General features: G+C 57.1%; 10 protein-coding genes across 10 annotated transcripts; 3 read left to right on the top strand and 7 right to left on the bottom strand.

Annotated features, from left to right (window-relative positions):
- Positions 1 to 342: 342 nt before the first annotated feature.
- On the top strand, positions 343 to 5484 carry L226DRAFT_451057 (uncharacterized protein; the record flags this gene model as incomplete). Its single annotated transcript, XM_067674988.1, has 16 exons — positions 343 to 436; positions 491 to 684; positions 739 to 812; positions 863 to 1455; positions 1511 to 1617; positions 1671 to 1801; positions 1854 to 2005; positions 2057 to 2298; positions 2383 to 2607; positions 2682 to 2742; positions 2821 to 3006; positions 3087 to 3217; positions 3305 to 3442; positions 3728 to 3737; positions 4036 to 4152; positions 4208 to 5484. The coding sequence occupies 16 exons, from the start codon at positions 343 to 345 to the stop codon at positions 5482 to 5484; spliced, it is 3732 nt and encodes a 1243-aa protein (XP_067543135.1).
- A 1413-nt stretch (positions 5485 to 6897) lies between these two features.
- Positions 6898 to 8529, bottom strand: L226DRAFT_30613 (phosphatidylinositol N-acetylglucosaminyltransferase). The gene is made up of 7 exons (XM_067673746.1): positions 8278 to 8529; positions 7992 to 8219; positions 7749 to 7935; positions 7534 to 7681; positions 7317 to 7483; positions 7041 to 7247; positions 6898 to 6982 (listed from the first exon to the last, which is right to left on the bottom strand). The coding sequence occupies exons 1-6, from the start codon at positions 8384 to 8386 to the stop codon at positions 7181 to 7183; spliced, it is 906 nt and encodes a 301-aa protein (XP_067543134.1). The 5' UTR covers positions 8387 to 8529; the 3' UTR covers positions 6898 to 6982; positions 7041 to 7180.
- Positions 8530 to 8775: 246 nt separating this feature from the next.
- L226DRAFT_30591 (uncharacterized protein) lies at positions 8776 to 9443 on the bottom strand. Its single transcript, XM_067673745.1, has 3 exons — positions 9246 to 9443; positions 9070 to 9186; positions 8776 to 9008 (listed from the first exon to the last, which is right to left on the bottom strand). Exons 1-3 carry the CDS (start codon positions 9399 to 9401, stop codon positions 9000 to 9002), a joined length of 282 nt encoding a protein of 93 aa, XP_067543133.1. The 5' UTR covers positions 9402 to 9443; the 3' UTR covers positions 8776 to 8999.
- Positions 9444 to 9516: 73 nt separating this feature from the next.
- L226DRAFT_528719 (uncharacterized protein) lies at positions 9517 to 10638 on the bottom strand. The gene is made up of 5 exons (XM_067679445.1): positions 10549 to 10638; positions 10439 to 10493; positions 10183 to 10374; positions 9931 to 10079; positions 9517 to 9862 (listed from the first exon to the last, which is right to left on the bottom strand). Exons 1-5 carry the CDS (start codon positions 10609 to 10611, stop codon positions 9743 to 9745), a joined length of 579 nt encoding a protein of 192 aa, XP_067543132.1. The 5' UTR covers positions 10612 to 10638; the 3' UTR covers positions 9517 to 9742.
- A 19-nt stretch (positions 10639 to 10657) lies between these two features.
- L226DRAFT_549279 (actin-like protein) lies at positions 10658 to 12544 on the top strand. Its single transcript, XM_067682665.1, has 9 exons — positions 10658 to 10868; positions 10930 to 10994; positions 11066 to 11264; positions 11333 to 11457; positions 11513 to 11635; positions 11697 to 11886; positions 11940 to 12114; positions 12163 to 12302; positions 12353 to 12544. Exons 1-9 carry the CDS (start codon positions 10815 to 10817, stop codon positions 12416 to 12418), a joined length of 1137 nt encoding a protein of 378 aa, XP_067543131.1. The 5' UTR covers positions 10658 to 10814; the 3' UTR covers positions 12419 to 12544.
- Positions 12545 to 12757: 213 nt separating this feature from the next.
- Positions 12758 to 13294, bottom strand: L226DRAFT_565120 (40S ribosomal protein eS24; the record flags this gene model as incomplete). Its single annotated transcript, XM_067683753.1, has 3 exons — positions 12758 to 12811; positions 12870 to 12941; positions 13004 to 13294. 3 exons carry the CDS (start codon positions 13292 to 13294, stop codon positions 12758 to 12760), a joined length of 417 nt encoding a protein of 138 aa, XP_067543130.1.
- A 359-nt stretch (positions 13295 to 13653) lies between these two features.
- L226DRAFT_607662 (uncharacterized protein) lies at positions 13654 to 14676 on the top strand. The gene is made up of 5 exons (XM_067685838.1): positions 13654 to 13829; positions 13888 to 14149; positions 14203 to 14253; positions 14310 to 14436; positions 14490 to 14676. The coding sequence occupies exons 1-5, from the start codon at positions 13779 to 13781 to the stop codon at positions 14584 to 14586; spliced, it is 588 nt and encodes a 195-aa protein (XP_067543129.1). The 5' UTR covers positions 13654 to 13778; the 3' UTR covers positions 14587 to 14676.
- A 61-nt stretch (positions 14677 to 14737) lies between these two features.
- L226DRAFT_556330 (uncharacterized protein) lies at positions 14738 to 15802 on the bottom strand. Its single transcript, XM_067683123.1, has 3 exons — positions 15359 to 15802; positions 15079 to 15306; positions 14738 to 15024 (listed from the first exon to the last, which is right to left on the bottom strand). The coding sequence occupies exons 1-3, from the start codon at positions 15666 to 15668 to the stop codon at positions 14861 to 14863; spliced, it is 702 nt and encodes a 233-aa protein (XP_067543128.1). The 5' UTR covers positions 15669 to 15802; the 3' UTR covers positions 14738 to 14860.
- Positions 15803 to 16279: 477 nt separating this feature from the next.
- On the bottom strand, positions 16280 to 17783 carry L226DRAFT_30439 (uncharacterized protein). The gene is made up of 4 exons (XM_067673727.1): positions 17577 to 17783; positions 17161 to 17514; positions 16626 to 17101; positions 16280 to 16563 (listed from the first exon to the last, which is right to left on the bottom strand). Exons 1-4 carry the CDS (start codon positions 17681 to 17683, stop codon positions 16502 to 16504), a joined length of 999 nt encoding a protein of 332 aa, XP_067543127.1. The 5' UTR covers positions 17684 to 17783; the 3' UTR covers positions 16280 to 16501.
- On the bottom strand, positions 17455 to 18508 carry L226DRAFT_30527 (uncharacterized protein). The gene is made up of 3 exons (XM_067673738.1): positions 18039 to 18508; positions 17577 to 17986; positions 17455 to 17514 (listed from the first exon to the last, which is right to left on the bottom strand). Exons 1-2 carry the CDS (start codon positions 18408 to 18410, stop codon positions 17885 to 17887), a joined length of 474 nt encoding a protein of 157 aa, XP_067543126.1. The 5' UTR covers positions 18411 to 18508; the 3' UTR covers positions 17455 to 17514; positions 17577 to 17884.
- Positions 18509 to 18850: the final 342 nt, after the last annotated feature.

Genomic DNA, 18850 nt, shown 5'->3' with positions numbered 1-18850 from the left:
AGGATAAACGCCAAAGCACCCAACTGAATCACTGATCTCGCGACGCTGGAGGAGCATTGTTCTGAATTGGGTATACGAGGGGGAAACTCGTCTTGGGTAGCGACACATCCTGCAATAGACAGGTACAAACAAGGTGAGCGAAGTGCATTCTGGGATGTTGAAGGCTCTCTTATTTGCTGTTCATGCCCGAAGGCCCACGCAATGGCGACGACTATCGTGCCTGTAGCCACTATCCAGCTACCGAATCCTTCGCGCGTCTTGCATACATCATGGTGCCCCGACAAAGATCTCCTCCTTGTGATATCTCAGGTGGCCGGCCAGGCCAAGATGACGTTGTACAAAATGCAAGGGTCGAAGAAGTGGGAAGTCGCCCTGCAACATCCGTCTCACACCAAAATCCAGGAGGAGATCGTTGGCGTTACTTGGAGTCCTGACGGTATGGATGAACATTACTTTGGTACCGGATTTTACTTGAACCTATGCTTCACAGTTCAGAGCGTTGCCGTGGCCTCAAATCCAGCCTTGCTCACTGTTCACTCCATACAGAATGGTCGGGTTCAGGTTTCTACTCCTGTGCACTATGACAAACATCGCGGGGACGTGTGTGGGGTATGGTGGTTCCGGGAGGAGAAGCAGGTCATCGGCAACGGACTTCCTGACATATTCAAAAGAGGCGATAATATAGTCAGTTGATTTTCTACATCTTGGATGACAAGTGAACTAATATATATGCCACAGACCGGTGCTGCTCATAGTATCCTGAGGAATCTTCCGCTTCTGGACCCTGTTCAGGACGAAACGAAGCCTCTTGGGTTTGTCATGCGGTCGTTAACGCTTGTTCGGTAGCTCACATCGAATCCAGGTCCAGTGAACTCTTCGCCTTCCAAGGAGCGCGTAACCGGCCGGTACAGAAGGCACCACTGCCGCACTGTATTTACTATTGGCCGACTCTGCCACCCGACCATACTGCGGCATCAATCGCGGTGAACAAACCTAGTGCCGAGACTTACTTTCAAGAAGCCGAACAAGACGAACAGGACGACACGAATACTAACAGTATTCTAGCGGTCGCTGACACCCTGGGGTATGTCCATCTCTATCTGGAAGGCACTTACAGGATGGGCCCGGTATACATTCCCCACGGCAAACATTTCCCAAGGTCCTTCTACAAGCATCGAGAGTATTTCTTCTCTCATATTGGGCCCATAACGCCTAACAGTGATGGCGCTGTTGGGCTCTTCCCTCATATCATCAAGCTACCATACCTTCCAGGCCGGCATCTCCGAGATGTCGCTAGGGCGTCAACTGTCGCGCGGGAACTGCTGTCGTATGCACTCCGCGTGGTGAAAGATATGCGTGCGGTGTGGTTTGGTTCTGAGACTCAGGTTGGTGCTCGGGAATTGGGCCCCAAGTGGGTGAACGCCCTGAATTCTAGGCAGGCCAGTGCCTTCGGTCGTAAGTCGTCGTTATTGGTTGTGTCTCGAATTGCACGATGTTCATCGAAGCACAGAGGATGAGCCTCACGCAGTGCTTGACCTGACGTGCCTCCTCACGACGGGGCGTTCGTCGGATGGATTGATGGACTTCCTCGGTAGTGGCGAACATATGAGTGACAGGGTGTGTCCAAACTCCTTTCTTCTCTCGCCTGCTATACTCACAAGTGGAAACAGAGCATCCAGAAATGGGAGACCGTCATGTGTGAAGCGTTGATCAGACTGCGGGACCTTTCAGAGAAGCGTGTCGCTCCAGCCTGCCAACGGCTGCATCTGGTGTTGCAGGACATGCAGGGTTGGGCCGCGTTGTGAGCCTCAGCTATGGCTCCTGTCTAAGAACTCCGCTGACACCGCCTGCAGACCCCAGTACGCCCAGTGCAAAATCAAGCCCGCGGACATAGAAGCTTGCCTCGAACTCACCGCCACCGCAATCTTCCAGGCAAGCTGGCTCGCCAACGCTGCACGGAAAGAACTCCTTCGCTTCAAGGAGTTTATGAAGTGGATACGGTACGGTACGTGACTCCACATTTGAGCATTTCCATCCCACCTTATGTGACATGCAGAGACCGCCCGGGTAAATGCCACTGGAGACCACAACAGCCCGCGCCCTCAACACGACATCCTCGAGGTGAACGAGTACCTGGCCTCTAGCCTTTCAGTTAGCCCGATCGACAAGTGGTTCGTGGGCACGAGTGGACGGATCAACCGTGAAGGGTTGGGTGTACCGAGCGAGAATGTATCCATCAAGGACGCCATTTCTAAAGCTCGAGCTGCCCTCGACCAGTGGGATCAAACCGTGCACAAGGTGTGTTGGAGTTTTTGCGAATCCCGCATTACAACGCGGCGTCTGACGGAAGCGATGTGCCCATTGTCCGGCTCCCGGAAACAGGAAGTCAAACCTCGCGACCTGTCGCACATCGAGCGGAACTTGGACACGCTGCTGACGACACTAGCGGAGAAATGCCAAAAGATGTTTGAGGAAGCCGCCAGGACGGCGTGTCGGACTGCAGAGCTGGTGGCTGGACCAACGTTCCTCGCCCCGACTCCAACAGAAGGCCCGGACAGCAGTACCTCGCAGTCAGCTGCCAGCGTGCCCCTGATACGTGAGCGGACGGTTCCAGATGAGAGCAAGGCAAGCGACTACAAGTTTACAACGTGCCGTCGTTCTCTGGCTGACCGAAAGTGCAGCCGGACAATTTTCTCCAATACCTTGCAATCAGGCCGCCGCATGACGGTGGGCGATCCTACCGTAAGCCCTTAGAGCCCTCTTCTTAGCACCTGCGCTGTTCCACGTTGAGTGATCTCTGACGTTGCCGTCGTGCTCTAGTGTGCGTTGTGCGGCTGCAACAGGGTCTGGGCGCTCTGACGAGTGTTCCGACGGTCGAAGTCGCAGTACTGGAGTGCAGTGCCTCGGAGGAGGGAAGCGAAGAGTCCGTGCCGTTCGATCTGCTTGATGTGGATTTCTTCGACTCGGAGGTGGTGGTGATCGTTTACAGGCCGCAGGATCAGCAAAGTAAGTGCCAGGACGCGCCGGGTAGGCGTCGCCTCGTCTCCTCCGTCCGTCCGTCGCGGCCGCTCATCACGATCGCCGAGCAGGAGCCCGTATCGCGACGGTCGGTTATGCGAATTTAATCTACCACACGATCCCGTCCCACGAGTACGTAAACGGCACGACTCGAGAAACGCTGATGGGCGACGTGCTGGGGCTGTTGGCGAGCGGACAGGTATGGTGCATTGTTGCGGGCTGGCTGCGCCAGCGTCGCGGCGGCGTTAACTGAACAATCTCTTTTTTATTATCATTTTCTATTTAGATCCCTTCGGCTCCCGCACCGATCATTCAGTCACGCCAGCTGAGCGGGTGCACGAGGGGGGGAGCGAGTCTGGCGGTGAACGGACGGGTGGGGCGGCGGGTGGCGTGCGTGCTGGACGAAGCGGGGCTGACGCTGGAGGTGCTGGACATGGCCGGGGAGGAGGAGGAGGCCGAGGAGGAGATGGGGGACGGGTCGGAAGAGGGCGGGGAGGCGTAGGAGGAGCCGGCTGATTGTCGAGGGTGAGAGCGCGCTTGGCGGGTCGGGTGGGGGCGGGGCACGCGGCGGGGGCGTGCGTGCGCTGTGGTTTGGGGCGTGGACAATGGATGAATTGTTGTGCTTGGCTGGTGGGGGAGAGTGTGCGGGCGGGCTGGTGGACGGGACACGTGGGCCGGGGATACGGGTGGGGGGATAGACGCGTGGGAGGGGGAGGATGGTGGGGGGCCGGGGGGGGGGGCCAGTGCTGCCATACGGGCGTCGGTGGATCGGACCTGAGATGGAGAAATGTGGATTAGGCTCTGGGGGCGATTGATGAGAAAGGGCGATGAAATGGGAGGCGGATTCCCTCGCAGCCCCGGTCCTCTCCTCGTGCCCGGGCTCGCGTTCTTTTTCTGCCCGCCCAGGTGCACGCCAGCTATCCGAATTTATATCGCCCAGCTCTCTCGCTCCGTGGACCGTGAGCTCCATTCCTGCCCGCGCCATGCCTCCATCTCCCGACCCTAAAGCCGGCTCAGACGACGGTGCTGCTGCCCGGCTCTCCGACGCCGCCCTCCGCAAGAAAAAGAATGCCGACGCCCAGGCCGCCTTCCGCGCCCGCCGCGCCAACTACATCGCGACCCTCGAGGAGACAGGTGCGCCCCCCGCCCCCCGCGCTGACCCCCCAGCTCATCCCGCCCGCCCCCCCAGTCACCAACCTAGAGTCTGTCGTCCTCCAGCTCCAGGAATCATGTCGCCACACAGAGACCCAGCTCCAGGAGACGCGCCAGGAGAACTCGCGCCTCAAGACTGAGCTCGAGCACAAGGAGAGCCTCCTCAGGATGTACGAGCACCAGAAGAAAGTCGATCGCGAGCCCCAGGATGACTATCCCATGTCGTACGCACCCGTCCGCACCCCTCCCGTCACCATGAACCCCTCCATGCCCCCCGCGCCGCCCAGCAACTACGGCGACGACTCCATGCGCTATCCTTCCGCCAATCATGCCTCTGGCTCGATGAGCGGGCCTTCCTACAACGGCCAGGATTATCCCCAACGTTCCCCCGCCCTCGGCTACGTCTCCATGGCCGGCGGTGGCTCAGAAACTCGTTCCATGGATGGGCAGGCGCGGATGGCGCGATACGACCCCTACGGCCCCTACCCCATCGACACCTCAGCCCGGGATAGCAATGGCTGGGTGGGTCACGCTGGAACAGCTGTCAGCGACCCTGGGTCCATGGACAGCAGCAGTGCGACGCATTCTCCCACCTTTGTCGAGTCACCCACACTCACGGCATCAGACATCTCGTACCCGTCCCGATACGGAGTTGTTGAGGACCAAAAGGTTCCACTCACCCCGCTCGCAACTTCCCCATATATGTTTGCGCCAAGCCGCTCTCTGTCCCCTGCCGCGTCGACGCCGTCGTCTGCGTCGTCCATGTCGATCGCACCTCCGTCCTACTCGTTTACCTTCCCTGAGGGCACCTCACTAGCTGACAGACCCGAGTTCCATGGCCGTCGCTCGACGCACGCGCCCGAACTCACGCTGCATGGCGGCACAGCCGACGTCACGACCATCCTGAACCGGATGAACAGCTCTCGTGCAGCCGCAAATCCTGGTCCTTCCTCAGATCGCCCCGTCCAAGCTCCGTCGCCGTACTCGCGGGCCGACAACGGCTCGCACGAGCGAGAGAGCGACGGCGAGTCGTCCTCGTACACCTACTCCTCCCGCTCGCGCACACGTACGAGCACTGTCTCCCGCACAAGCCGCTCCCCGTCCCCGGGCCCCCCTGTGATCTGCGGCACGCTCGCGGTCATCAAGGCCCAGGCGTTCGGTGCGCTCCGCAGGACGCGTGGGCGGTCGAAGAAGTCGTCCGAGGGCGCGGCCAAGGCGGCGGTCGAGGCTCTCGCCGCACGCGGGATCGATGTGCTCGCGAACCCCGCAAAGCGGCCGCGATTGCACGACAGCGACGGGGATCTGCGGATTTGAGTTTGCTGGCTCACCTCCGCGCCCGATGCCCGTTGGCCCGATAGACGAAGACGACGCTGTGCCGATTCAATATCGTGCACGACTGTGCGTGTGCACACACACGCACGCCACACACCAGGGGACGAACGACGATCTCGAGTATCGAGTAACAAGTATTGCGTATGAATATGATTACAGTAGAGGCTCTCACACTCATATGTACTAACATCGAAACAGCATCGCGCGATCTCGCTCTATCGCTCTCTGGCTCTGGCTTTGGGACTCTGTAGACGACTTGACTGCTACTATCACCACTGCTTCTGCTTGGCTCTCTCCATCCCACTTCCACCCTCGTTCTTTCTCTCCCCCATCTATCTCATCTCTCATTATCTCATCTCCAGCCATCCATGCACACTGCACCTTACTTATTCGCTCTCACATGTTCTCGTATACTTCATGTAGGATAGTATTGACTGTAATATAGTGTTCCTTTGCTTTGCATGTAAATATAGCGCTATGCTTTCGTCTACCAATGCCATCCATCCATCCAATCCAATCCAATCCAATCACATCGCAGCCACCGCGCCTCCGCTCCGAGTCCCCAGCCAAAGTTCAGACCTATCTGCCAACTACAGGCGAGCGATAGGCAGACCTCGCCGTCCACTCGCAACACGGGACGGGGTCCCTGAGCTCTCCGGCCTGCGCCGAAGATAGGCAGAAGAAAGACCGTCCACGGGATCCCACTCAGCGCTGGATATGGCTCGTACCGCCGGGCAAATGTCGCGAATCTTGCGCATTCTCCACAACAGAAGCGTCTGCCAGAGAACTCAGAACCAAACGCTACAAGGTTCGGACTGCGCTCGGCAGCGTGCGGACAACAACAGTCCAGGGCACAAAAACGGGCACATTGGGATAGGTCCCCGTACTCTGAGTGGCAGGCAGCACCGCCATGAGCGCGCGCGAAGAAAGGCTGGGTGGATATGCGGACGTGCGGGCGTGTGGACGGGTCTGGATATCGCCGCGATGCTCGGGTAGGGATAATAGGCTGATTATCTGGGTATTCGGTGCCCGGGGTGTGGACCTGTGCGGCCGCAGCTTGTAGGCGCTGTGAGATGGTGTGAGAACGGTTGGCAGTAAGGCCAAACAAGGTGGAGCATGACATACATGACGGTCCCTGCATGTCCACCGGCCACGAGACGATGGCCGACATGCGCACGTATATTACAGAGGATCACAGAGGATCTCAGCCCCGCGAGGTTCATCGTGCACCGGATGATCGAGCGAAGCCCACTAGGGCAAAGGGAATTGTGTTAAAGTGCCGTGGGACCTCCAGCTCCCGGCTAAGGCCTGTGTTCTAGAAAGCTTGTATGATGTGTGGGTGGAGGGAACGCTGGAACGGCGTAGGGCGGTTGGGACTGAACCACAAGACCATCCGAAGAGTGGATGTACGTACGTCCAGTGGTCTCCACAGGGCAGATAGCGGACACGGGCGGCAACTTCTGCCGTGACTCCGCATATTCTGTCGGGTAGTTTAGTACTGCTTGTACCACCTAAGGAGACATAGCGTGCACGCGTACCTTGCGGCCCGCGTCATGCTAACCCTGTGTGTGAGTCTGCGTGAGCAGCAGTCATCGATGTTGCAGCATGTGACTGGACACTCGGGCGCCGGGGTCGAGTGCATTGTTGTCCAGAGAAGTCCATCGGCGGAAGTCGTGACCTAGCGGGAGAAGGAGAACCGTCGATTGACTTTTGGCACAGCCGGGTCCCAGGTGCCTCTGATCTCACTGCGAGGGAGCGCGTCAATCATGTGTATGTGCGACAACCAAGCAGATAGTAGACATAACGGCACATACTTCTTGTAACGCTGTGCCCACACCAGAACCGCGGGGGCGATGAATGTCACGAAGATAAAGCAAGCAACGTAGATGTAGGCTGCGGTGTTTGATAGGGGGTATGTAAGGACAACAGAAAGTGCAGAGGTGAGAACGGTGAGCGTGATTTGGAGTACTTTGGCAGTGCCCTGTGGAGAAATTCAGCGGCAACTCCTTGGACAATGCAAGACAAACCTACCTGTATGCGGCGGCGGAGTATCGGGAACAACGCGAACGATTGCACAGAAAACAGTATCAAACCGAAGACTGAGAGATCATCCGATAATCGAGAAGCCAGCACAACCGATGAAGATATGGCGGCGTTCATGGACAACACCGAAGTCAACCTTGAGCCAGGGGGGCAGCCGGAATTAGTGCCACCCCTATAGAACATCACCTGGCCCGGTCACTCACCTCTCACGCTGGTGGCTTCTCGGCTTCATGGCTGTATAGTCCGCCAGCAAAGCATTCAAGACGAACAGACACGCGGACAACGCCCAGATCGAGTCCGAGGAGGTTGCAGCGGTCAGGGTCTTGAGCACAGGCGACAGTGACATCAACGCGAGGAAGACAAGTATAGAAGCCTTCAGTGTCTTCGCTCCTGCAGGAGGAATCAGGATGATCATCTGTTACCCGGCGGAGTCCAGGATAACGTACTGTTCATGTACCGCGCTTTGCTATCGGCATTACTACATTCCAATAGTTCCCATGCGATGTAACCGGCAAGGAAGACACCAACGGATATCCACACGAGAGCCCGAGGGTCCAATAGCTGTTGTTGCAGGTGCATGAAGACCGCGAGGAAGACGAAGATGCTGGCGAGGTGCTGGCTGATCGGACATGACAGGATGACAAGGTGCCAATATGTGTATGGCCGGAAGTTCGCTTTGCATTCAACGATTAACAGGGACGATCATGAGCACGAACCAAGCGGCGCACTTACGATTCCTACTGAGTGAAGCCAAGAAGGAACGCGGGACATAGTTGTCAGGGTATGGCTTCTTCTTCCACAAGACACGTTCCCATTCCGCCTCCCATGCCTCCGTGTACATTCATAGGCTGCCGCACAGAGTCCAGAACGCCGTCCAGCGGTCGTGCCAGGCGTGCGTGAGGGTAGGCTGGAAAGGAGGAGCTGCCACCGTCCGAGTGGGCGGCGCTGCGAAGAAAGGAGATAATGGGCGTCTGTCTGCATGGGTGACCTGGCACGGAGCGCCCGGACGAAGATGTACTGAACGCCGCCATACGTATCTCAATCTCGAAGTCTGATTCATGAACGCTTATATGCTCGAGTCGCGCTCTTCCAGACCCGGGATTCATGCCGTCTCTTGGCATGGCGGTGCTCAAATAGGAACAATGGCGGTAAGGGCAGACCAGATACTCCTTGCAGACCGTTGTCTGCCGGAGGTCCAGACGCGATGCACACATGTACCACAAGGGTATTGTCAGAAAAAGACACCCGTGAATCCTGAATTATAGATGAAACATTAGATGCATAGAGTCCAGATACGTCCGTCTCCGCCTGAGAGAGAGCAGATCATCCCAAAACGTGTGGGGCAGTGATGTCGTCAAGCGAATCCTCCCCGTCCACCCGTGCTTTCGCAGGGTTATAGCCTCGAGGCTCGTGCCGGCGCAGTTAGCCACTCGACGGCACTTCCACTGCAGCGGTCAGTCCCACTATGGATGATGTTGTCGTAAGCACCCAGCAGTGGTCATGGAATTCCGACCATGCACATACCACGAGTCGCTCTGGCTGGCTCGGTTCCGGCGCGCGGCCCTGGGATTTCTGGGCCTGCAGCTTCGCCGCAAGCTGTCCTGCGTTTGGATTGGACGATTTCACTCCGCGGGCGAGGGCCTGCGGGCGACATAGAAAGAGATTAATACTTTTGTGGTATCTGGTACAACCGCACTGACCTCTTTCTGCCGTCGTTCGGCTGCTTCTGCAGCTGCTGCCCTAGGGTCTGGCCTCGTGCCTGGTATCGACCCTGACGCGGCAGCAGCAGAACTGCTGGATTCTAGGACCTGATGGCCACCAGTAACAGTACCTGGCTTTGAACACAGTGACCCCATGGGCGAACAGTGACCGTTCGTGTCAAGCAGTACAGAGCCAAGACTCCGCAGCGTCCGCTTGTCATCTTTGCCCCTTCCCAGCCCAGCGCGTGATCACACATGTTTTATGCGGTATGTGCACGACTTTAACGGATGTGAATCATCGAATTGTCGTCCGATACATCGCGTCGAGGTCACTATACCAAATAGTAGCGTCTCGTTGCGAACCACAATCATGGTACATCCACGCAATCCGCGATTAGAGCAGGCATATCGAAGATAAGGTATGTGACCTATTATACACTATAACTTCCAGAGCATCTAATTCGACCCTCTCAATGACCGTCTGGGACTCGGAGTCCTCAAGGATTTGGGGGCGAGTCAGACACGCCCAAATACGCTCCACGGCTATCTCGAGCGGAATGGCTGCGGCCCGTGTCTCCGAGACGAATATCCTCGGGCTGCCTTTGTGGTGTCCATGCCTTCACAGAGCACAAAAGGGTCAGAACAACCTGTGCAGAGGAGACTGCGCCACGATGGCAATACTTACATCCCACCATCGTCGGCTCGTGCGCCATGGCAAGCTCGTGTCGAAGCCGGCCTTGAGCATCCTGCCCTTGATGCCGGCACCCAACAGGAGCCCGAAGACCGTGAGGAGGAACATCGTTACGACAAACTGGTCGCGAGGCGAGTCGCGCTCTAGAAGCCGTCGTGTACATATGGCAATGCGGTGGGCATCGGAGGTAGGAGGGGCCAGTCAGTGAGAACAGAGCGCCATGAGGTCAGGGTCGGCGGGACGCACGGAAACAACGAGCCTCGATATCGCCCTCCTTCCCCGTCGCGGTGTCAGGATTTGCATCGCCGATGGAGGCCCCGGCACACTTCGGAAGGTTCTGGTTGAGGCACCATTGCTTCGTGCACGAGAGGCAAGGTTTGCTTGGGTCGTCGGGGATGTCCATTCGGAGAATAGTGTAGTTCGTGCCGAAGCATATACCTGGTCATCGCGCGTGTAAGACCAGGGATCGGAAGCGAAGTACAGGTCGGAGAAGGTTGCTCACACTTGCAGAAGTTAGTGGCCTCCCATTTGTGCCCGAGAACAGCCCTGACAGACGGCTACTTGCATACCCATGAACAAAGAGTCCCCTATACAGTCGGCAGTATGGCTTACAGAGTATAGCAGCAACAAGAAGAGCCAGCATAACAGCGAAGTTGTGCGCGTCGTGGCAGACATGATCGCGGTAGGATGCAGAGCTGCGAGCTGTTCGACGCGCGTCTCCGCACTCTCCTCCTGCCGTGGACCTCGTCGCCCTGCTGGGCTCCTCACTCATTTCTGCCTAGACACGACCTAGTCTACTGCTTGACTTTGATAATACGCCTAGTTTACGACACACCACCCTCAAACAGCAAGTGCACGGAGCGCGGCAGTAACTCGGGATGGCGACAGAATTCGAGGACGTGCTCACGAACCAGCCTGTCGTAATCGACAATGTTAGTCTACCCTCAGACTGGAATGACTGCTGTACAGAACTGGATCTGAACGCGAGTGTAGGGCTCCGGGACCATCAAGGCTGGATTTGCAGGCCAGGATCACCCGAAATGCTTCTTCCCGTCTTTGTGCGTCTTCACGGTTAGAATCGCACCGCGACGCGTCCGCGCATTGACTGACTTCACTGCCGCTAATCCAGCGTCGGACGGCCGAAGCATGTACGCGTCATGGCAGGTGCGCTTGAAGGAGATGTCTTCATCGGGCGGAAAGCGCAAGAGGCTCGCGGGCTGCTGAAGATCAAGTACCCGATGGAACACGGGATCGTGACCGACTGGGACGACATGGAGCGAATATGGAGCTGGGTATATGCGGAGGAGCTAGGCACGCTGAGTGAGGAGGTGCGTTAGCCGTCGATACTGGGTGTGCCGCACGATGCACGGGCATGGACTGAGGCTGCGTCTTGCAGCACCCAGTACTGCTCACAGAAGCACCACTCAATCCGCGGCATAACCGCGACGTCGCCGCGCAAATATTCTTCGACACCTTCAATGTTCCCGCTCTGTATATTTCCGTTCAAGCTGTATTGTCATTGTGAGTCTTAGCTTCTCTTCTCTACGCGTTCCGTCTCCTCAAGCAGACAATACAGGTATTCTTCTGGCCGAACAACAGGCATTGTCCTCGACTCGGGAGATGGCGTCACGCACGCAGTGCCTGTCTTCGAAGGTTTCTCCATGCCGCACGCCATCCGCCGGGTAGACGTCGCAGGCAGGTAGGTCAAACGCTCGAGGCGAGATTTGCTATATCCCGGTGCTCACGAACGAGCGTAATAGGGACGTCACCGATCACCTTCAGCTCCTTCTACGGAAGTCTGGTCATCATCTGCACACAACTGCGGAACGGGAAGTCGTGCGGACGATCAAGGAGAAGTGCTGCTATGTCGCACTCAACCCGGCCAAGGAGGAAAAGGACTCAGTAGGTCGTAGCGAGGAGTTCCGCCTACCAGACGGAAACACTGTTCAGGTGTGTCCCTCATGAAATCATGGTCAATGCTTACTCACAGACGATGTACGCAGTTGGGCCCTGAACGATTCCGCGCACCCGAGATCCTATTCAACCCGGAACTGATTGGCCAGGAGTACGCCGGTGTGCATCAAGTCGTCGTCGACTCGATCAACCGAGTGGACCTCGACCTACGGAAGAGCCTGTTCTCTAACATCGTGCTCAGTGGCGGTAGCACACTCTGCCGAGGTATGCGCACTGCGTTCTGTCTGTGAGACGGCGGCTCACTATCTGCAGGGTTCGGTGATCGTCTATTGAACGAGGTCAAGAAGCTTGCGCTCAAGGACGTAAAGATCAAGATCTACGCTCCTCCAGAGCGCAAATACTCTACATGGATAGGAGGGTCTATCCTGGCTGGTCTGAATACCTTCAAGAAGGTGCGTATGCCTTATACCACTGTGCGAGCGGAGTCTCACATGTCGTGCAGATGTGGGTATCAGCAGATGAGTACCAGGAGGATCCAGACATCATTCACAAGAAACTGGGTTTCTGAGTGGGTTTTCGCTCTCTTCGCTCTTCACTGGTTCGTCGGTAGACCATATCCTGTCTTAGCTATGATACCCGACATGTAGTGTGCAGTCCTAATGCTATCTTGCACGTCATTGAACTATGCATGTTCCATCACATTCGCCGACGGTGAGATGCGCAAATGCAAACTCCAACAGCTTTACGCCGGGACGAGATGTATCCGCATGCGCATAATGTTCATGAGCGATAGAAAACAGGGAAAGCGGGCATAAGTGGTAGGATACAGCTGCGAACTTTTGCGATGTGCGGATATGCATAAAGTGCGATGCGACAGAGCCCAAAAATGATACAATGCGCCCAACCCCTACTTGCCCTTCTTGGGGGGCTCGGCAGCCTTGGCCTTTTTGGTGCCACGGAGCTGAATAGACAGGGTGTGAGGAAGACCGTGGGGGGACAGGAGTGGATAGGAAACGCACCTTCTTCGCACGGTTCTTGCGCTCCTTGCGCAGCTTGCGGTTGGTCTTTGGTGGTGCAACCGCGAGGCCGGACTAAAGAGAGAATCACATATGTCAATACGAACCCTGGCAGATGGGAGAACGAGGATACCCACCCGAATCAACCGGTATTTGGGCTCGAACTTCTTCTGCGAGGCCTCATCGTCGTAGATCAGGCCAAAGCCTGTGCTCCGTCCACCACCGAAGGCTGTCCGGAAACCGAAGGTAACGACGCGGTCCTTCTCGGTCTTGTAGATCGACGCAAGCCGCTCAGAGAGCTCGGCCTTGGAGACGTTAGGGCGGTTGGGGTGGAGGACGTCGACGACGAATTGGCGACGAGCCAGCAGGCGGTTCGTGATGAATTTGCGAGTGCGGATTGTTACCGGTGCTGAGTTGTCGGCCTGCATGTGCGATGGAGGAGTCGAAGTGGATTTGGGGAGGGGGGAAGGGGAAGAGAGCGAGTCGTCAGACAATCCGTCTTCAGAGAGCCAATCTGCCGCACGAGTACATCCGCATGCCAGACCATCCATCCATCCTCCTGCAGCCGTCCTCCCGCCCTTCTACCACTCCAAAAGGCCCTGCGGACGTCGAGCAGCACGACGGAATGGTACTCACCATGGTTGCTTGCCCGCTTTTTGGTCGATTACCTTGTCGTCGATGGGCCCTTGAAGATTGCCAGTGCGCCTTGCCTGCGTGTGCGCCAAACAGGGCAATACACCGGTCCACTGTCAGGGTGCGCGCCTGTACAAACACCGCCAAACAGAGGGCGCCTCCGCCGGTCCGTCCAACTCGCAGTCGCAGTTGGCCAAGCTCGCCGTCCTGCACTGCACACTCAGGCTAGCTGCCTACCCACTCCTGCTGCCGTATTTATTCCCTGCCTGCGTGCCCCAGATGAGCATGAGCAGCAACACCCGCTCCCACTTTGCCTCCTTCGCCGCATACGTGAGCATCCCCGCCGATGACCTCATCCAATAATCGCTCAATTATTGCTTTCGCCCAGACCCCTCCTCCAGACGACCCCTCCTATGCTGCATCTACCTCCAAGAACACGTCTAGAGCTTGGTTTCCGTCTGCAGCAGCGTCCCAACAGCCCGCATCCTATCAGTCCGGCGGTATACCCACCTTCAACACCTCCCAGGCCGGTGGCCTGGGCGCAGTAGAAGATGCAGAGGCAGAGAGCGGGAGCAATATGTGGGAGACGCGACACGGTTTCCGCGTCGATCTCCTGGCTGCCTTTGCCTATATCCTGGGTCCCATTTCTGGTCCGTCGCTCATAATGCATCGTCCCCTTACCATCCCTCATGCCACTCCTCAGCTCTCACACTACTCATTGTCGAGACCTACAATGACTTTGTTCGTTTTCATGGTACGTCTTGTCCCTTCCTGGCGATCCGTGTCGTTAACGTTCAACCACATCTGCAGCGTACCAATCAGCCCTGCTCACTACACCGCTAGTCATCCTGCGCATCTTGGCTTCCCTCCTGCAGTTCCCCGCCTTCCTTCGCACCGCCTTTACGCTACTGCTCATCATACCATCTATGTATATGGCGTAAGTCCCCATCTGTTCTTAGAGGGCCGAGTTTTCTCACCTTGTGCATACAGTTGGCAAGCTTACATTGATGCTTCTCGGAATGGCTTGGTACGCTTCCAGATCCCTTTCATCGGACCTCTCGCAGAACGATGGGTATACGAGGAATAGTTGTCTGATACGTATGTGTATTGTATGTGGTCTCTTCCACGCATATATTCCATCCATACCCCGGACTGGTCTGTTGCGCCTGGCGCCATCCATCTATGTGCTCTTCGTGTGTGGTTTGGTCATGCTAGAGGTAGGTCTTGCATATAGCCATCCCCGAGAGAACAATTTGCATCAATACAAAACAACATTGGGAGTCATTGATTACACGGCCTAGTCTCCAATACCGCTGCTTGCTACAAAGTCTACCAGAAAGAGAGGACACGCCCATAAACACCTACACCGTTTCGGGACACACGAATCCGAGTAGACAAGACTGGTCGGTCAGCTGTGCCAACAACTGCTGCAACTCCGTCAATGCGCCGTAGTTGATGGTGCCGTCGGTGACATTCTCAACGGTGTCAAGGATGGCGTCAACAATGCACTTCACCAAGTAGACAACTGTACGATATCATCAGCGCAAAGTCAAGGCCGATCACGATACAGGAGACCTACTCTCTCCAAGCGTGGGGTTCAAGGTAAAGGCAAACGCATCAATGGCGTTGAGCGAGTACTTGAGGCTGTCCACGATATTCTTGAGCTCGGTCTCGAGTTCATTGTCCGGGTCGTAGTTGAGCTTTCCCTTCGCCTGGGCAAGATCGTTGAGTACCGGTGCTTGATGAATGGCGTCTAGAAGAGCCAGGATGGCCTCTATGACACTGTTGTCCCCGAGGTCGAGAGAAGCTATATATAATGGTCAGCGTTCGCCTTGTGTGCGGCGCCGATGTATACTCACCGAGCAGATCGTGGAGCTCGGTCGTTAACCCGCCCAAGCTGTTAACGTCTTGTCGCCGCGCCACTGACGAAGCATAGGACGGAGTGTGATCCACAACCGGTCCATCCTTGCTTCGCGAGGAGGTCGAAAGGTCTTGCACCTGGGGGAGCGTAGCGTTCGTCCGAGCCGGCGGCTGAGACGCGTAGTCCGCGATGTGAGACATTGGCACAGGGGCAGCGACGACCGGGAGAGGCGCCATCGAGGGACCGACAGTAGCGACGAGTGCGGCAGCCTGAAGGCTCAGGAAGATGGCGCGAGAGAAGGCGGGCATGACGTCGACTTGAAGTTGCGCAACGAGAGACACCGGCCAGACAAGAAAGAAGGCGGCTAGCGCGGAGTGATTACAAGAGCCGTAAGATAGAGACTGTAAGCTAGAGATGGCGGGGAGCGCGAGCGCAGGAGGCAAGACGCGACGATGGGGGGATTCTTGAACCTCCCCCGTTCTTATACCCTCCAACGCGACAGAACCTTAACTACTGGCGGAGCCCTCTGATTGGTCCCCGCCCCGACGCGTCCACTTCACGTGCTGGGAAATGCACAGCCACTACTCGGGGTAGCAGGCGTTGTGTAGACGCACGCTCTTTGTGGCGAGCGTGCACAGCAAATATCAGTTGTGTTGCCGTTGCCTTCACGCATGACAAGAGTCAAAGCAGATATTAATCTCGTTCAGACATAACCGCACATACTAGCGGCAACTAGTGTAGCAACATGTTACGTCCTACTACAGAATCGAACAACTCCCCACCTCCGCCTATCGCGATTCGAAAGCATGAAGAGGCAAATAAATAAACAAGAGGTTGTGTGGGGAGCGCGAACCGGTATGTCAGCAGTAGGGTAGCATGAGCCAACCCGACGCTCCAGTATAGTGTGAGTAGTACCGTAGCCTCGTGCAGGCTCAGGAGAGTCCAAAGTGTCCGTAGCGTGTGCCGAAAGTTCTGGATCAAGTATTCAACGCCGAGCATCATTCTAACCTCTTGTGCGGGGCAACGAACGTAAGTCTTAAACGAGTGAGAGTTCTTCATGTCGAACCATTGCAGAGTAGTGTGATGTAGCAGCCGCAGGAACAGGCCGCGGCGCCTGGGGTCCAGGAACGCTGGGAAGCGTTTAGACCTTGACGCACGACTTGTTGTCGAGGGAACGGAGGTAGCCGTCGGCACAAGTGTAGACTGCAGGTGATGTGATCAACGATCGGTACCGTCTCGACGACGGATAAGAACATGGTACTCACCAACACACTTGCCGTTGTTGCAGCCGACATTCCACGCACCAGCGATAGCCGTGCAATCCTCACCTGCACCGGTGGAAGAGCAACCACCGCAGGACTCGAGCTCGCTGCTGGTGTCGAGACACTCCCAGTCGTCGGTCAGGCCAGTCAGACCAGGGATAGGGCAAGCCTCCATGCCATTGGGGCAGAGCGAGACGTTGCGGGCCTTGTGGTTGCGCTTCCAGCCGTAGTGACCCTTGCCAGGCTTGCTCGACGGCGTGGGGGTAGCCGACGTCGAGGTGTGAGGGTTGCAGCACCACGAGCCCGAGTTCCAGCCCCAGCCGGAGCCACACTGCGGGGGAGGCTGGTTAGGGTGGTGGGGAACGCAGCACTTCTTGCCAGTGTGCCAGTCCCAGTTCGAGGGGCAGTCCGTCCCGCTCGGAGGCTTGGGCGGGCTGGGGTTACCACCATGAGGCAAGCAGCAGCTCTTCTCACCCCACCTGTTCGTAGAAAAGCCTTAGCCGGGCTTCGGAGACAATAAAGGCATATAATCACGTACCACCACTCGTTAGAACCGCAGCTGCTAGACGAGGAAGGGGTAGGAGCGCTGTAGGTCGTGTGTGCGGTAGTGGTGTGGACCGATGTAGTGTGAACCGACGTAGTGTGAACCGAAGTAGTGTGGACAGTGGTTGTGTGGACAGTGGACGTGGCGTGGGGCTCGCAGCACTTCTTGTTGTCGTTCCAACCCCATCCGGACGAGCAAGAGGGACTCGGGGTAGAGGGAGGCTGGTGGGGAACGCAGCAGCTCTTCCCGGAGTGCCATTCCCAAGAGGAAGGGCAGGAGGAGCCCTTAGGCGGGCTGGGAGGGTTCGGTGTACCTCCGTACGGGAGACAGCAGTCCTTGTCACCCCAGCTACGTACACACGGCCAAATCAGCACTTCGTTCAGACGTAGTCGGGAACTGTAGAGACTCACTAGAACTCGCTGCTCTTGCAACTTGTGGAGCTGGAGCCGCCACGGTTCGTGGCAAAAGCAAGCGGGAGCGCGGCGGCGACGACCAGCAGACGGGCAAAGAGCGTCATTTTCAAAGATCGTGAGGACCCCAGGGACGGAGGCGGGGAGGACAGAGAGGGAGAAGGGGGAGAAAGCGGACAAGCTAGGGGAGAGAACAAGGCGGGGCCGCCGCCATCTTATATACCGGATGATCAAGTGTGCCACAGGGTTCAGGAGAACGTTCACCGTGGCCCGTTCACACACAGTCGAGGCGAAACTGATTACTGATATCATCCGTTCAACCCCCGGCCATCAGTATCCGTCAAGAACATCCATGTTGGACACCATGGCAGCAACCCGTGTACTTGGCATCCTCCCCGTAGCTTTGTTCCCTTCCCGTGCGGTCAGTTAAGCTCCACGGACACCGTTGATCCTGCCACTCACGAGTACAATGCCTGTCTGGAGTGCGGGGAGGAGGAGCGTGGACGAGCAGGAACACACTCGATCTGGACTAGGAGATGTGCCTGGCGCGCTGCCGGCAGAGGTGTGAGGGATATTCCATAGAACGTCTCTGGACCGTCGGCGCTGTTGACGCCTGCCGACGACGTGCCCAATCCACGGGCTCGGTCCGTATGATCTCGGCGGAAGGGTCAATCCTACAGATCTTATTTTGCTGCCGTGAGCCCTCATCAGTCCGAGAGCGATGCACTGCTGTCCGCGGGCAGACCGCAGTGGGGCAAGGACTAGGCCTCTCTCCCTCCGAGGCGGCGTGCAATATAATCTGATGCAAAGACGGGTGCCGAGGGCATGTGCCATGGCATGGAGACCGGAAGAGTCGTCTGGGGAGCAGGCGCCAGAGTGCCACAAACTTGCGTTGCGATGGTTTCCCGCGCATATACCTTGTCCCCGCACGTCTGCACACCCACACTCAATCTCGTGGTTCGGCTTTCTGGCGGCCGCGATTGGATCGCTTCCCGGGCCCCGCCACCGACGCACACATACCCAAATGCGTCAACATCCCGACGTCGGACCCCGCCGAGGACAGTCCGATTGTCCGTTTTGCCAATTCTGCCGCATGTCAGATGGCCACGGCGACCACAGCGGCAGAGAACTTCATGTCGGTGGCTTCGCCGGGCTGCCCCAGAAGGGCCGAGCTCCGCCACCTGACAGTCAAGCTTGTTGTATTATACATTTCGTCTTATTCAGGGTCTGTCGGACGATTCATCGGAAATGGACAATGGAACAGAAGATCGTGG

This window comes from Lentinus tigrinus (genome assembly GCF_003813185.1).
Source record: "Lentinus tigrinus ALCF2SS1-7 unplaced genomic scaffold L226scaffold_1, whole genome shotgun sequence".
NCBI lineage: Eukaryota > Fungi > Basidiomycota > Agaricomycetes > Polyporales > Polyporaceae > Lentinus > Lentinus tigrinus.
The sequence above is the reverse complement of the archived record's forward strand: the minus strand, read 5'-3'. Positions and strand labels throughout refer to the sequence as shown.